Here is a 17,582-nt window from a genome sequence, read left to right on the forward strand (position 1 = left end):
GTTCAGATAGATGGGTAGCTTGCCCAGAAAGTATTTGAAAGCAAGATGGGAAAAATGAACTTTGCGCCTAGACACAAGAGATAGTCAATCTAGTTCTTTGAGCATTTCACAGTGATGTGTGTTGCAGTTACATTGTAGGACAAAGTGGCTTATTGAGTTGTAGAGTGTTTAGTTTGCTAAAGCGAGTTTGGTGTGCTGTACGATATACAATGTCTATACTATATCCCTCTAGTCTATAATTGGCATTAGCATCTGCTGTGCAAAGCGCTTTCTGACCAGCTGGCTTAGGGAGAATTTGTTCCTATAAGGTACACCTAGTTTGGTATACTGTAGGTTTTAGATGTAGAGTATCAATGTGCTGCCCAAATGTTAAATGGGAGTCAAACCATATGCCCAGATATTTAAAACTAGTGACAGGGGCTAGAACGGTGTTGGAGTTGGTTATGATCTGTCATTGGTAGCTTTGTACATTTAGCCTCGGTCCCAATTACCATTGATACAGTCATGACAATGTTTAAAAACAGTTTGTTTTTGGAAATCCAGTTTTCAAGTCTCGAAAAATCCAATTGATGTAGGAAGATCATTAATGAACACTGAGAAGAGTAGGGGCCCCAAAACAGAGCCTTGCTGGACACTGCAAGTGACATTCAAGGGGTTGGAGTTAAATCTGAGATAGACACATGTTAGTTTGTACCCGATAGGTATGAGTGAAACCAGTTTAAAGCGAGTTCTCCTATTACAGAGCACTGGAGCTTGTTAAACAAGATAACGATCAAAAGTATCAAAAGCCTTTGCAAAATCTAGGAATATTGCACCAGTAAGTTGTCCCCGTTCCCTTCCACACTGGATCTCATTGCAAAATTTTAAAGGGGTAGTTACCGTGGAGTGTGTCATTGTTTGCAAACTCACAACCATGGGTTCGTTGGTAATGAGAAGTTTATTGCCTGTACAGATTCATAGAATGGTCATACACATTCAAAAGTCAAATGAGACTCTCTGCCAGGGGAGTGTCCAAGCAGGCTTTATATACATTTTAGATTCCTTTGCTTAAAATAGGTTACTAGGCAGATTGTAATAACCACTCCTTAATTCTTAAACCAATCATTTTACAGATCATTAAAACCTGATTAAAACTAGATTAAAACAGCTCTCTACAGGAACCAGGTACTTCTTGATACCAGGAATGTGGGCGTTACTTCAGGCACAGTCGTAAATCTACTGTGAACGAATCTCTCACACCAAACACACACATTCTTACACATAAAATGGACACTAACAGAACATAACAGAACAGACAAAATGGAAACAGAACATCTCCTTCAATCCTTCTCCAGATACCCCCCACCCCCTGCCCCCAGTCCATTTCAAGAATATCAAAAGTATATTCATTTCAGCAATATTACTTCATCAAGTGTTTTGAGCGAAAGCCATATTGGAATTAGCTAAATAAATTTGTCTTGGTAGAGTAATTAATAGCTTCATTGGGAGTGGGCACATTTTCCCATGACTTTGCATAGTATTGGGAGAAGAGACATTGGCCTGTAGTTTGAGATAGTATTTTTGTCTCCACTTTTGAAGATTAGGACAACTCTGGCATTTTTCCAGGTCTTTGGGATATGGCCTGAAGATAAAATAGAGTTGATTAGAGAGACAAGCGGTATGGCAATGGCTGGGGCACCAAGTCATAGGAACTTTGATTGCAGTAGGTCAGGTCCACATTGGCTGTTTAGTTTTAATTTGAGGAGCACTTGTGTCATCTCCTCTTCAGATACTGGGACAAATTGAAAATTGTGGGCAGTGTTGGGAGAGGATGGGGCTACAGGGGTACTCTCAGATTGATCTGTCTGATTGTAGTTCGGGTTGCGCTTTGCTAATAGGGAATAAACACACTCCACAAAGTATTCATTGAGTGCGTTTGCAATGTCAGTGGGGTTTGTTAGTGTCCTTTTTGATATTAGATGGTTGTTGATGGCCAGAAGGCTGGAATTGTTGATGACCTTCCAGAATTTGATGTATTCTGGTGAAGATTGTGAGAGTAATATTGGACTTGTGCGTGTCTTGTTTGCCTTGTGCATGTATCCCAAAGGCATCTAGTTATTGTGATCCTTGGAAGTGCCTGTTACTTTGTATCTTTTCCACAAGGCATCCCTAAAATTGTAAAGCGCAATAAGGTCGGTTGTAACACATGGAAGCTAGAACCCCCCCCATAATTTTATTCTGCGTAGCGGAGCACAGGTGTTGCAGAGTTTTAAGAACTCTGTTTGGAAATAATCAAAGCTCAGAATCAGGGTCAGGTATCAAGTTGATTCTGTATCAAGGGCAGTTGTAAAGATCAGCCAGAAATTGTTGTGGGTAAAAGTCTCTAAATGTTCTAGTGAGTAGAACTTTAGGGCTTGATTTGGGTGGTCTGGTTTTCCTTGCACAGTACTCTATGGAATGATTATTGAAAATTTGGCAGTCCAACACCAATGTATGTTTCCCAAAAGCAATGGAACATCAAAGATGAATATCTCCTCTACAAGAGGGTTCTCAGTGATAAAACGATGGCGGTTCTTCCCAGTTTGGGTGAGTTAAAAAAAAAACCTCAACTTTAACTTTGAAAATATTTTATGGTTACATTGCTTTAAAATGAAGCCCAATTTATTTAAAATGTTTTTTTTTTAAATGGTGATTTCCGCCAGTTTCTCAATTCCTTCTACCGTAGCTAAACAATATTTAAACGGTGAATTCTATGCGGTAGAAATGTTGTGTTCAGATAACACTATAAATTTCCCCTCCCACCATTCTAAAGGGCAAGCCCAGCTCATGTGTGACTCAATTCAGAAGTAATGTAGTAGTGTAGGCTATTTGTTTCAGTGTACTGTGTGGTTTTATGGATACAATAAATACCTAAGATAGCTGTGTTTCTCTCCCTTTCTCTATTTTATTCAAAGTCCGACCACACTTTTTGTTTCTCTCTACCAGTGTGAAATATGTCTGCTTGCGGGTGTTATTTCAGTCATTTGTTGAGTTTTTCGGAGGACCAATAGTGAGCAACCTGGTTGAAGTAATTTTTCCACTTTCCTCTTTCTAATATACACACAAAGATTGCAGATGTATATATGCCCAACATTTATTATTACACCCCCAAATATATCTGCACATATTTTAATAGCTAATATATCAATTCAGTACACTGTTGTACATTTTGTACTCATAGTGTTTATATATTTTAGGCGGTGTAGAGAACAGCATAGAGATACAGGACACTGCAGGATAAAATAATACATTACGAATATGTATGTACTGGAACACCTACCCCTGTAAATATTGCTTGCTATTGAGAAAGATTCTGGTGGTCATTTTAGCATCCTGAAAAACGTCTCAAGAACTGTGAGAGGACTGGAAAAACATTTATGGGCATGTTCCATGAGACCACATTGTAGCAAAACACCACCTAAAAACCCTCTGCCTTGAGGTCAAGATACGACCACCTTCCGAGCATGTCTTTCACCCTCCTCATCAATCTCCAGTGACACCTATATGGCTTGAGGAGAAAAAAAATAGCTTTAATTTTTAAATCAAAAGCTGCCTGAATACAGAAAATTGTCCATAACTTCCTTTCTATCGTATCTGAAAGGATGCCACCTTCACTGTTGCATTGGTATAATTAAAATCCACTTGGGGATATCAACGTTTGAGAGCCCAACATATATCTGACCTTTGCACCCTCACAATTATGGATTGTTTAGCATAATTTAATTAGTCAGATCACAAATGTGTGTGTGTGTGTGTGTGTGTGTGTGTGTGTGTGTGTGTGTGTGTGTGTGTGTGTGTGTGTGTGTGTGTGTGTGTGTGTGTGTGTGTGTGTGTGTGTGTGTGTGTGTGTGTGTGTGTGTGTGTGTATATGTGTCTGTTTTATTCTTGCGAATCGTTGTCAGATCCATGATATTTTGTATTTAGTAAATTTAAACAATCCTGTGGAATATCTTTCTGGCCACACCCTCTGGCGTTTCCAAAATACAGAGGAATCCCTTTTAAGTTACATTAAAAAATGGTTTTGCGTATTTCCACTGTCAGAAAGAGTTCTGACTCCAGGCTTTGGCCCCGATAATCTCCCTTCTAGACAAATACAGAAAACCAGGTAAGGTTGCGCACCCCAATAAAAAGCAATACATGTATTGTTAAGCTGTCTGTCTGTGTGCCAAATTTTTACAGTGCTGAATATTTTCTGGCCTTATCATGACAGTGGACATTCTGCTATATTGCTGCTGAAAAGGGGACCTTGTAACATTAAGACATACGTGTCATATCAAGTGACCTCATAACCAATTATTTGAGCAAAGATTGTTTTTTGCACCACTTTTTGCTGTAGTTTCTCAGGCAGGGGGCTTTGTTTCTGATACACAGAGGTGATATCATTAACATTAAGCCCTGTGATATTGATATTTTTCACACTCTCTTGTGAGGTGGTAGTCTTTGTGACTCACTCCTTCCATGTTTCAGTTGTCGAATAAATTGTCATCTATCTACTTACCCTTATTTATCATTTGTCTTACACACGCCCCCATTGAGTTCATATTCATTAGTTTACTAAACACCTACATGTATTAATAGTAATTCTTGTCACATTATGGAAAGCCGAGTATCGTACAACACTGCCCTGGTTTTTTGTTTTCTTTTTTTCCACAAGCTAACGTGAGAAGAATTTCATGATGCAATTTTTCAGACAATATTGCAGAATATGTGAACTATTTAGTGGGAGCTTTGTGTGTTTAATGGCTCCATCACTACCTAAAAATAACCTGAAGATTAATTCAACTTCACTTAGGCTCAGAGTCCCGTAGCAGCAGATTTGAGCCTGCAAACCAGATTCTGACATGAACAAGGATAGGCTCCTATTAGTTAATATTAGCATTTCTAAAAAAAAAAATGTTTTTGCAGTTTCTCTATTATTTTATATTTAATTTATTATATGTTGTATAGTCATTTTAATTTGTAAATGTAGACCTAACATTAGTAAACCAAACGTGTAGGAATTACATATTTGCATTCTGTGATACAGTATTGGTATCAAATGTGGTAAAAAGATTTCATCACAATTGGTTGCTGAAAGAATTAGACACATTGAGGAGTTTTGTAAAGGGCTGTAATGATATCGTCTGTCATTGTTGTTGGTTAAGGATAATTATGGCTTTCGGCATGCGTATGGTTAGATTTGGTCCGAGATGATTCTAGCAAGCTAACAGGAAGCTTTCAAATGCATATTCTCTCTTCTTGTGTCTCAACAGGTCAGCGTTGAAGTCTTGATAGAATACCCATTTTTTGTATTCGGTCAGGGTTGGTCATCCTGCAGTCCTGAGAGAACCAGCCAACTATTTGATTTGCCGTGTTCCAAACTCTCGGTGGGGGACGTCTGCATATCGCTTACACTCAAGAATCTGAAAAATGGCTCCATAAAGAAGGGGCAGCCCGTGGATTCGGCTAGTATCTTGCTGAAGCACCCAAAGAATTACAGTCTGTCTGGAAATAGAAACAGGTATGCCGAGCAGGAGAATGGGATTAATCAGGGAAGTACACAGGTGGCATCTGAGAACGGCGAACTGAGGTGTCCAGCGGGATTGAATGCCGCGACCTTCAAAGCCAAAGCAGAGCCTGTCAAGCCTACGGCAACGAGGAAGAGGAGGTGGTCTGCTCCAGAAACACGTAAAGTAGAGAAGTGTGAAGAGGAACCACCATTGACTCTTCCCAAACCTTCTTTTATTCCTCAGGAGGTTAAGATTTGCATCGAAGGTCGATCTAATGTAGGCAAGTGAAAAATGATTAGCGAAAAGAAATTAGGCTTACCCTTGTCATTTTTATCCAGATTACTGTACTGTAGAATAAATAACCCAGTATTTACATGTTATCATCTTATTTTAGGTTTATGTTATAACATTGTTATAGTTGCGGCTGGTATCCTGCAGGAGACTGTCAGTGCATATGGTTCTTTCCAAGTATTTGTAAGTAGCTAGGTTTCAGTGGCGCTACTGAAGGGGCAGTATAAGCTTTCTGGATCTTGATGGAGAGGAATGTATCCCTGTGGCTCTTGTTATCTGGTTACAGAGCGCAACCTTCAGAGTACAATCTGCTTCTGATGGTTAATCTTTCCTAGAGGATTACAAGGGAAATGAATAGAAACGAGAGAGAAATGGGCGCGAAGTGCGCGTGTGTCTGTGCTTGCATGCATGCTGATCTGCGGTCGGGGCTGTCTCTCGTGGAGAGGGATTACAGTTTCATGGCTGTTTATATTGTGAGTCTGTGGCACAAGAAAAAAAATTGTATCAAAGGTCTGGTGTCGTCACCTTAACAGTGCTAGAAAACAGTATCAGATGGGATTTAATAATTATTCACGTTCACATTTTTCTTCAACTTGTCTCACCATACATTTGTGGCTAGTGCCATCTCCCATGTTGGTGTGGTATAGTTTTTTTTTAACATTTTGTGATGCGTCTTGCCCTGAGAGGCAGTAGTCCACATCCAAGATGACGTATGCTACAGCTGGCTGAGGCAGCACACGGCAGCACCAATCTTACGCACTCTTGGCCAATGGCACAGAGCGCTACATTAAACTCCTCTTTAAAGGAAGCTTAACTACATAAATCACCCGCCTCAGAGAGACACCATACATTTCCTCTGTTGCTCTAAACATTTTCAACCTTTTGTGCTGTGAAAAATAAATGTCGTTTTGACAGGCTGCCAAGGCTGAATATTAAGGGTCAAATGGTTCTAGTGCCGGGGTGGGCAACTCCAGTCTTCAAGGGCCACCAACAGGTCAGGCTGTCCCAGGTAACTCAATCAGTAACTCACCTGTGCTGATGCAAGGATAGCCTGTTGGTGGCCCTTGAGGACTGGACTTGCCCACCCCGGCACTAATGGCTCCCTACGGGGACTCACTAATATATGTTAAAGAAACAGCCAGGCGTTCCCATAGCCATGGGCTCGTGCTCCATAAGGACAGAAGCATACTGCCTCTTCAGAGCACTTCACATGAAGGTGTGCACCATTGCAGCCCTTTTGTGTTTAGCTCTATTACTGTTTTAGTTCTTCACTAACAACAAGTGGTGCCACTTTTATTTTGTATTTAAACTACAGTCTGACACAACAAGCAATTAGGACTGGAGGAGTGAAAGGAGATGGTCTTTAAGCACTTAAAATGCTGTTCACACTTTATTGCCGAGCATCTTGGTCTAATGTTTGATAAGTACTGTATCTCACTTTAATCTGTGTATTTAAACAAAAAAAAAATATTCTCTTCAACACTGAAGCCTACATGCAAATATGTAGTGGTAATGAGAGCAAGATGTTGAAAGTTTTAACGTGGTTCCCAAGGGATGAATGTAAATCGTGACCCAGGTTGTGATGTTTGATGTCCCACAAAAGGACTACTTTGCAGAAGGCACTTTTAAACTATTTTAAAGCTCCAGAAGAGAGAGGGATGGAGTCATATGTGAGCTGACATGATTACAGAGAGCGAAACATTAAGCTAGGTAGAAAAAGATATAAAAAGAAAAACCATTTTTTTTGTTTGTCCATTGTTTTTAAAAGACGGACTTTAAACAGAAAAAAAAATTAGAAAAAAATTAAAAAAAACTTGCAGTTTGCACATCTTGAGTTTCGCATCTGAATGATATTCCTGCAGATTTGATGTTATAATGATGTTGTAGAAAGAGAGAGGGAGAACAGCTGAAAGAACATGGATAAATGTAGCAATTACTTATTAACTTGCCTAATTTGTTAGGGTAATGTTTCTTTCGCAGTTTCAATCTTTCTGTCACACTGAACCAAGTCTGAGGATAACTGAGAAATCTCAATGTATATTTAGGGTTTCATTTTTTTAGGCTTACTTTTACAAACCTATGTTCTATCATTCTGAGTACAATGAATTTCTGTTTATGAATTGATGTTTCCCCATTTTTACTCAAGGATAGAGAAAGCTAGAGCCCCAATAGAAACAAAGAACATAGTAGAACTAAGCGGTAGATTGCACACGTTAAACAGATTTGAAAGTTACATATTGCCTTTATTTTCCCTTTTTAATCTTGATCACATACTTCATTGTGAATTGCTCTGGTAGCTTGACTTTGTGGAGAAATATTGATCTTTTTTTTTTGGCTTACATTATATTAAAAAAAATTGCTTTGTAACTTGTCCATGATCACAGCACCTTTGTTATCGCTGCTGCATCCTTTTTTCAGTAACGTATTTACCCTTAAACCGCAGATATTGTATATTCTGTGATATTTGTTACTGAGCCTTGCACATTTAGACTTCTAGGTCTCAATTTCCAAAGCTATCTTAAATTGTATTTAAAACAGTTTAAAATGTCACCGAAGTTGTTACATGGCTTAGTGCTTTCACGGTAATCCGAATCCCATATATGTTGCTTTGTTAAAATGCACTTTTGAAATAGTAGCTTGTTCACCCTTTCTGTGCACTTTTGAAATGAAGATGTTTCGTTGTAGGTTACTGAGTTTCTTTATATTTACAATTACTGAGTAATAACTTTCACCGTAGAGCCGGAGTTTCCAAGCCTCTCTTATCAAAATAATCAATGCATTGAGTATGTGAAAAGGATAGTCATTAATTAACATGATCTGTCTGGGTTCCAAAGATTAGATTTTGGGAGCAAATACTCCTTCAGAATAGCAACAGGACACAACCCTTATTCAGGTCTGCCATAATCATCTGCAATCTTTTGCCCTTGCTACTATAAACCCCAATCTAATAACCAACAAGCCCCGGGGAAGAGCTCTCCTATTGTTTGTTAGTGCGGCAGGCAGCAGGGAGAGCACAAGAGGATTACATCTCCACGGTGAATGATGTGAGGGTTCAGATATTTCACTATACACATAACACGGTCACTTTCAAGACCACTGGGACTGATTGAATGCTGGCCAGCAGCTTTAAAGCAGCACTCCATGCTGCTAAATTCTTTTCGCGGGGGGGGGGGAGGAGGATTTAAGCTTGTAGGCTCTTGTGTTCCCACAGAATTCAACCACACTCTCCAGGGTAAAAAGTGTCGCCCAGGAGATCAGTATTGCCCCTGGGTCAGCCAATCGAATCAATAGGTCCCGAGAACCTGGCAAAATGTAAAAGTTACATATACCAACAACTACATGTTGGGAGCACAACAGTATAGTTGTGCTTGACCCTCTGATTCTACTATAGTAACAATAGAAAGGGGCTTTGAGGGGTGGTTGGGGTTGCTGCTTTAGGCTACGGCCCCCCTGTCTGCACGGCACGTACACCTGCCAGGCTGAGGGCACGTGCAGCCGAGTTCCCCGGGGGGAAAGACAGGGGGGGGGGCGCAGCCATGACATCACCCAGCAGGTCCGCCCTCATTGGCTGAACCGTCAGGGGCGTGGCTGAGCGCTCCGTCGCTAGTACTGAGCACAATTTTCCTGTCTGCAGGAAAAACTGACGGCGTAACACGGCGGCCTCCGCTTGCAGTGGGCCCGGCCCCGTTGAGGGGCGGCTCTTGTCCCCGCGGGCGCTGTAGCAGGGACCTAGCCTTAAATCTCTCTAAATCTATTCATCAACATACAGAAACACAAATCAGCACTCTCAAATGTTAGGTCTGGTATACATATATACATATACATATACATATATACATATACATATACATATACATATACATATACATATACACATATATACATATACATATACATATACATATATACACATATACATATACATATACAACTCAAAAGTAAAACCAATTACAATAGAAAATACAATTGAATAAAACAAGGTAGAGAAAAGGACCAACATGTTGGGCAATAACCATTTCTTCAAGGTACATTTAAAGATACATAGTGATTTTACTTGTGCTAACTTTAACGTCCCACAAATCAACCACCCGAGAAAGCAATAAAATGCAAAAGTGAATGGACAGTAAGAACTGGGCCGTCCTTGTAGTAGTGAATGCAGCACTGCACCTGTACTTTGTCTTCTGTTGTCATTAGATATTCGCTAATCCCATCTTCTTGTCTGCAACGGAAATCATATTTCCAAGTTCATTCGTATAGCAATGTAATGATCACCAAAACCCCTCCGTGTCTCACAAGAAGAGGGCTGACATCTAATGCTGCGCTTATAGCGCCGGCGACAGCGACGTCGCGTCAAAACAAATGCATTGCAGCCGCCGCGTGCGCTTATAGTAAGCGCGACGCGATGGCGTGACAGCTTGGTCGCGATCGCTGGAAGTCATCTCAATTTGATTTTTCCAGCGACTGTAGCCTGACGTCGCAGTCGCTTCGCCGGCACTATAAGCGCAGCCTTACACTGCGTATTCAGCGCTGCATTTATTCAAACCCATTCCCACAAGACGTTTATCACCCCCTCTTTGTCAGGCCAGCAATATCATTGCCAGGCAGGCAAATACCCTCTGACCCCTTAGGGTTTAATGTTCCACTTACTCTCCTCAGGGTACCTTTTTTCTTAGGTTTAACATTGTATGGTAAGATGCATAGAAGGATGGAAGGGCTTTCTAACTTAGCTCACATTAGTACCACTATACCATATGCACAGGCAAAATAAAACTTTGTGTGAGCAGAAGCAAGTCACCTGACAAGCGCAGTTAATCCTATCACTGCCAGGTGGCGCACATGCTCTTCGTGCAATGGCGCCTGTTCTATATGATTGCTCGCACTTTACAGAATAGGCCCCAACGAATGGGCGAAACTCTAACACACACGAAGCACCAACAGTAACATGTTTGGGGCAATGGGACATTAGGCGTGTAACCCTTTTTGCTGCTACAGGAGCCTGCAATGCATTGCAGAGTAATGACAGCAAAGGGGATAAAAGGGTATCTAGAACCTTTCCAGTCAATGGCATCCAATTTTGAGTCGCAGCCCTCTTTGGCAAGGAAGTGGTTAACCTGCACTACTTAATGTCCCTTTGCTCCAACAAAACAAGTGGTATACTTTTTACCGGGTGTGGTACAGAGGGGTAAGAGACTGGGAACTCAGGCACTTTAGACATGGGTATATGAGGTGGTCATGTGCAGCCTTATAGAGCCTCATCATGCTTCATTAAGTCCATACCTGTGACTGTTACCTCACTTACAGTATGTCTTAAGAGACTACAGTCTGGCCATGGGCAGAATAAAATATTTATTTTTGTAAATATTAACTGAAGTAGTCATAAGTGTGTTCTACAGGGTCATCCCAAACACAGAATATAGTAGATATCTAACCCAAATTCAATGATGGCATACTAACATTTTATTTGTGCATGCAAGTATGTGTGTGTGTGTGTGTATACATATATATATATGTATATATATATGTATATGTGTGTATATATATATATACAGTATACATACACACACAGTATATATACTGTATATATGCACGTTTCATGAAATCGGAGTATTTCACCTCTGAGCACAGTTGCCCGCGGCAGTAAAAAAAAAAAAGAAAAATCAATCTATAGCAGCTGCATGGAGACAAGGCAAAAATAACTTGGTTGCTATGCAACACCTCTATTATCTCATCCTCCAATGCAATATAGAGTCTCTTTACATGATGGCATCACATTTCTATCATGAATTCAGAATTTTGTATCCTGGTATAGGAATTTATATTATAGAGATATAGAATCAAGGTTGTAGGTTGTGTATTTTTGTGGCATAGGAATGAACATAATAGTCCCATCATTTTTGTGGGCAATAGTCCTGTTTATGGAATGTCCATGAAACTATATGACTTCATTCTTCTCATGAGAGATCATTCACATACATGGCCACGTGAAAAATGAATGTAATAGAAACACTTCATGTACTTCTTATTTCACTTGTTACAGATGATTATATCTTAAACTCATGGCTCTGCCACTCGTCAGTAAAAGTAAATCCAGGGTCAGGTATATACAACTATATGTATAGTGAGATACAGAGATACAGATATATACGTGTACAGTATATAGACAGCATATATATTTTTAACATTTCAAAGTAAGCATACAAGTGAAGTGTTATTTTTCTACCCCACACGCTCAGTACACCCGAAAGGAGCATTGGTACCGACCAATATGGTACCCCATGGATCAGCAAAAGATATTTTTTTAACATACTACAAAATATATAAGTCACATTAAAGCAGCAGTCCATCAAAAAGTTAATGAACCATATGATGAAATGCATTTAGATTCTAGAACATGCTGGTGTGGGTTAACATGTTCTCTCCTTTAAATAAAACTAGATGTGCATTGCAATTTTATTCATTCTAAAAAGCATCACATCGAAGTGTGAACGCTCTATCTCTTGCCTATGTTTTGCCATCTCAATGCAAACTACAGTATGTTGAAGTTTTGCAACCGAATATTTAGGCCAACTACTTATTTTTTTTTTCTCCTTCCAGTTAAAATGTTAACTTTGTGCTGGCCACTAGTGGGGGAAAAAAGGCTAAATAAAATGAAGATGGATTGCTGCTTTTACTTCATGTACAGCGCTGTATGTGTTGGTAGTAAAACTATTCCTCTGTTATTGTTCAGTTGTATATTATCAGAACTGTTAGATGAGCAAAACCTTGTTTCACATCTTAACACTTACCCTAGCAGTATATACATAAATAGTGCACTTGCTGGCTTGACATGATTAAAGCAACCTCAGTTTGTTGTGTTGGTGAAACAGATATACTTTAGCTTTTACGCAAGCTTTGCTATGGGACAGCCTGGATATATATGTATTATTTTATGGTACTCACATTTTGTCTTTGTTTCTATAGCTGGGTGGATTAAGAGGTGTAAGAGTAACAGGCATAGATATATCCAGATGACATTCAGATGACATTCAGCTTTAAGCAGTCTAGGCTTTTGCCTCTGTACAGTGTCCTCTTTGCAATAGTATCTGACAAGTCTTCTAATTAAACCTTTTTTTTTTTTTTTGTACCAGACCTTGAGTTTACAATGAAACACAATCATCAAGAAATTAGTCAGGGCGAAAACTAAGAACAAGAACCTCTTTCTTGATAGGGATTTCTATAAATACAATGACTGTTGCTTATAGAGTTTAACTTGGGATTCTTCCCATTGTGTGTGGGTCACATCAGGGTGGGGTTATCTGATGATGTTTTTGCCTTATGTCCTTTAAATTCAATATGGGTTCTTTGTCCAGTGTTTTGTGTATTTTCCCTAACCTTTAATAATTGTGTACAATTACCCATTTGCATCAAACTGATGGCTTTTGATCTTATCCTGTCTGTCTGTATTGTCCTTTCATCACAGAAAGTGACATCATTACTGTCTCCAATCAAATAACTTTTAGACACCTTTCACACTTCTTACTCAGGGATGGGGCTGGTGTATGGATGGTACACTGATGTGACCAGAAGCAGCACTTTCACTGCTCTGGAGTAGGGTTGTTCAATATTTGAAAGTTTGTTTTTTCTTTGTCTTAGGCCTATATAGTTATAACCGATAAATTGCAATATAATAACACAACAGTGGGTTAATGTGAACTGTAAATATGCTAACTTGTCACCAAATTAATTTCATACACCTAGCTTAATTGTATTTCTATATGTTGCCAAATACCCTTTTAAATAACTCGGTAACTTCTGTAATCAAGGAATCAAACAAAATAGAAACACTCAAACGTACACAACTGAAGTGGTATATGCCTCTATTGCCTAAAGGGCAATCTCTGAAATACGTAGTACATAAGAGTTGCTATTTCAACCATATGAACGAAAAATGGGTCAGAGTAAATGTCACACCCAATAATAAAAAAACAAATGCACTTTCTTTTTCTTATCTTGTCCAAAAGTAACAGGATAACACTCCAGCGTGTGGCCTGGTAAGGCGTTTTATCTGTGGTAAAATAAAAACTGAAAGGAAAAGATCTGACTTTTCACCTAGTGCGGCCTTTATTTTGGCTCCAATATTTTGTATGAAGATTACAGAATGTCCTCTTAAAAATAACACACACAAAAAAACAAAAAAAAAAACAAGCAAAAGCACATCAATACTTTATTTCGTATTATGTTGTAGACCGACCCCCCCCCGTGTTCCCTTTGACAGTGTTGTGTTCATTTTGAAAATAGAGAAAATCTAAACAACTTGCACACCTCTACTCCGGAGTGTACTTTTTCTTTTTTCTTTTTTTTTTTTTACGTAGACGACCTCGCTTCAGATGTGTTACCTTACTGATAGAACCTTTTCTTGTAGCACTATAAGTTGTGGGAATATTTTTGATGTAAACCTAAATCAGAGAAGCTTAACCCTTTCTGAAGCACTCACATTTAGGAGTACATGACATGCTTAAAAGAAATTGCACAAAACAAAAAATGAATGTTGGAATGATTAACTAAGTGTTTGAAAAGACATGGATTCTGTTGAAACAATAGTGGGTTTCATACCTTGTTTGTAAAGTAAATATATGTGTGTGTCTGTATGTGTGTGAGGGTGTGTTTGTGTGTGTGTGTGTATATATATATATATATATATATATATATATATATATATATATCTCTATATATATATATATACTACATACACATTCACGGGTTTGTATACAAAAGTAGAAAGGTTAAACAATACTTTTTTTCTTTATTGTATATACAAATCTTTCAAGCTTAGATGATCAGATATGTATGGCTATGGCCACAAGCAATTTCTACTTAATAAAGGGTTGTAAAGGACAAGTATACTTAATTTTAACCCAATGTGGTATATTATTCAAGAGGTAGGATGCATCTCTTGTAATAATTATGTAAGTTACCTGACCAAAACATTACTCAGGCCCAGAATGATATCTTCGATCAATTCTAAGCGTAGTACTGGTGTGGCCGCAGGGATTACCTGGTAGTAATATCTGCTGAGAATCTTAATATTGGATTATTGCATTGAGAAAAAAAAATCTGTATGTTGCCCAAAAGTTCATAAGAACTGTGAAGTGTAATAAGAATTGTGCAGGAATCTTCGGGTCGCGGAGCTGTTCACTTCCCTACACCTTCTTGTACTGTAGATGTGCCTCTGTAATAGTGTTACAGTATAAACCAGATCCTTAATCATTGTTCCCACCGTAGCCATTGAACCCCTTATATTAATGGCACTTTTTGTCCCAGCAAGCCCAAAGAATACTTACAGTAGTTAGGATGATTCAATGTGAATTTATGCCATTTACCTGTAAGACAAATTCAGTTCCCTGTACATTTACAACTATTTTACATGTAAAATGTTTAAAAGAAACAAAAACTGAAAATCCTGTTTTAGAGCAACACATTTGTAAAACCTTCCCCTGTAACTTTAGTATCTGACCTTGTTTAAAGTGTACTATAGTTTTATGAGCTGTAGCATTGTTCTCCTTTCTAGAATGAGTTTGGGTTGCACAGGAATACTTCAGTAAGATGACTGATTTCATTAAAATTAGGTACATTTGTTCTTTGCGACCCAGCCACAAGGGGTAGTTATTGTGAAATAATCTCTGCAGTTTGTATTGTTTTCTCGTCATTACCTGAAAGGACTAAAGTCTTCCACTGAAATTAATTGGAGGCTTCACTCATGTTATTTCTTTGTTCCTTTCTATTTTGGCTGGTCAAAGCTGCAATTTCCTTTTCTTGCCTGTGCTTATGTAATTATTTGGAAGTGTTTTTACAACAGCCAATACCCATTAGCCCCCTTCAGTGTCAGAAGGCTTTACAATGCATTGCAGGCCTGTGGCACTAAACGGGTTAAAATTTTACTTATTGCTTCCGAATTTAGTTCTTAACCAAGTACAGCCTCATGAGTTTAGTTCTTAACCAAGTACAGCCTCGTGAGTTTAGTTCTTAACCAAGTACAGCCTCATGAGTTTAGTTCTTAACCAAGTACAGCCTCATGAGTTTAGTTCTTAACCAAGTACAGCCTCATGAGTTTAGTTCTTAACCAAGTACAGCCTCGTGAGTTTAGTTCTTAACCAAGTACAGCCTCATGAGTTTAGTTCTTAACCAAGTACAGCCTCATGAGTTTAGTTCTTAACCAAGTACAGCCTCGTGAGTTTAGTTCTTAACCAAGTACAGCCTCATGAGTTTAGTTCTTAACCAAGTACAGCCTCATGAGTTTAGTTCTTAACCAAGTACAGCCTCGTGAGTTTAGTTCTTAACCAAGTATAGCCTCATGAGTTTAGTTCTTAACCAAGTACAGCCTTGTGAGTTTAGTTCTTAACCAAGTTCTGCCGCATAAAACTTGTTCCGTATAACTAATGTCCAAAAGCAATTTGCTGAGATTGGCAGAATTCATTGGGCAACAGCTGTGCCAAGAAGTTATTCTCCATAACTGAATTAATCAAAAATTGGGGGGGGGGGATTGACATTTCAAGCCTAGTACTGAAAACGTTATGGAGGGTGTATGACATCAAACCCAGAAATGTAGAATGTTATTGCTACAGAGCATGATTTTGGATAGAGAACTTTAAAAGCTCTGTTCCAAGTTACTTTGCAACTTTTAATTAAATTGCATAGTGTGTGGGACATGGTTTGAATCGCGTGCCCTAAGCCCTTCACCTTGGTAACCCTAAAAGAGCACTATGGAAGTGTAGACTGAAATGAATTAGTCTTAAATTATAAGTTCCACTCTTTCCTGTGTCAGCATAGCAGGATGAAGCTTTTTGAGCACATTTTGGTCACCTGGGGGGGGGGGGGGGTCTAAATCTCCACTTTGCATTGGAAGAACCAATATTTATGTGGGTAAATCATGTCCCACAAACTCGGCAATGAAAAGTTGAACAGGTAAGAGGGAATCCTGCTTTATAAAAGGAAAGTCATTCTCATCTTATTCTTCATCCATATTAGATCTGTAAATCCTTAAAATAAAAAAAAATTATTATGTTTCATATCTGCTTTACATGTTTTGAATGTTGTTGTCTTTGTATCTTAGAGTCCCCAACCTCAGGTATATAGTTTGGGTATGAAAGACACACTCTACAGTCATTATTTTGTGATAGCCAATGGGAACCAATGAAATATCCTCATATCCTGCTGTACCGCACACTTCCAAGTTACGCCAAATGAAAAGTTACTTGCAGCTTTGTGTTGGCATGCAACTGGGCTGACTTGGGCCAGTACAAAGGCGAAAGAGGGAGGAAATAATGTTTTGCACCTTATTGAGCAGAGGAAAAATTGAAAGTGCATACAGACATAGTTCAGAGCTTTTATTGTGACAGAACTTTTTTTTTTTCCATATGCGTGCATACTCTCTGTAATTCCAGTGTAAAATATTGTACTTGCACTAGCTTTTTTTAAAACAAATATTAAAAAAAATGGAAGAATTCATATTCTATTTTCTAATTGTGGTGTGTCTATTTGTAGGATACACTCAAGTCTGTTTATTGAATTTTATGGTCCCTTTCTTTGATGGTGCTTGCAGGTTTTCTAGGTAGAAATTATTTCATTATAATAAAACAATGTTTGATTCAAAATTTGAACAAAATTGTTTTAAAGAAATTGTCTGTATACCAGTACAAGTTTATTGTTTCAGTATACTCGTACTAATAAAATAACAGTGCCAATTGCATATCTGTCTCTTTTTATTTCTGTTGAACAAAAAGCAAAAGAAGGAAACACACATAGCAC

General features: G+C 38.6%; 1 protein-coding gene across 6 annotated transcripts in view; it reads left to right on the forward strand.

Annotated features, from left to right (window-relative positions):
• The window catches only part of ATXN1 (ataxin 1), a 324,357-nt gene extending 306,834 nt beyond the window's left edge, over nucleotides 1-17,523 (forward strand). For all 6 annotated transcript variants that reach the window (XM_075585648.1, XM_075585653.1, XM_075585651.1 and 3 more), the window contains one exon: nucleotides 5,271-17,523. In XM_075585648.1, the coding sequence (XP_075441763.1) occupies nucleotides 5,271-5,795 (525 nt within the window). In that variant the 3' untranslated portion in view covers nucleotides 5,796-17,523. The remainder of the gene's footprint in view (nucleotides 1-5,270) is intronic.
• Nucleotides 17,524-17,582: the final 59 nt, after the last annotated feature.

This window comes from Ascaphus truei, chromosome 2 (assembly GCF_040206685.1).
Source record: "Ascaphus truei isolate aAscTru1 chromosome 2, aAscTru1.hap1, whole genome shotgun sequence".
Lineage (NCBI taxonomy): Eukaryota > Metazoa > Chordata > Amphibia > Anura > Ascaphidae > Ascaphus > Ascaphus truei.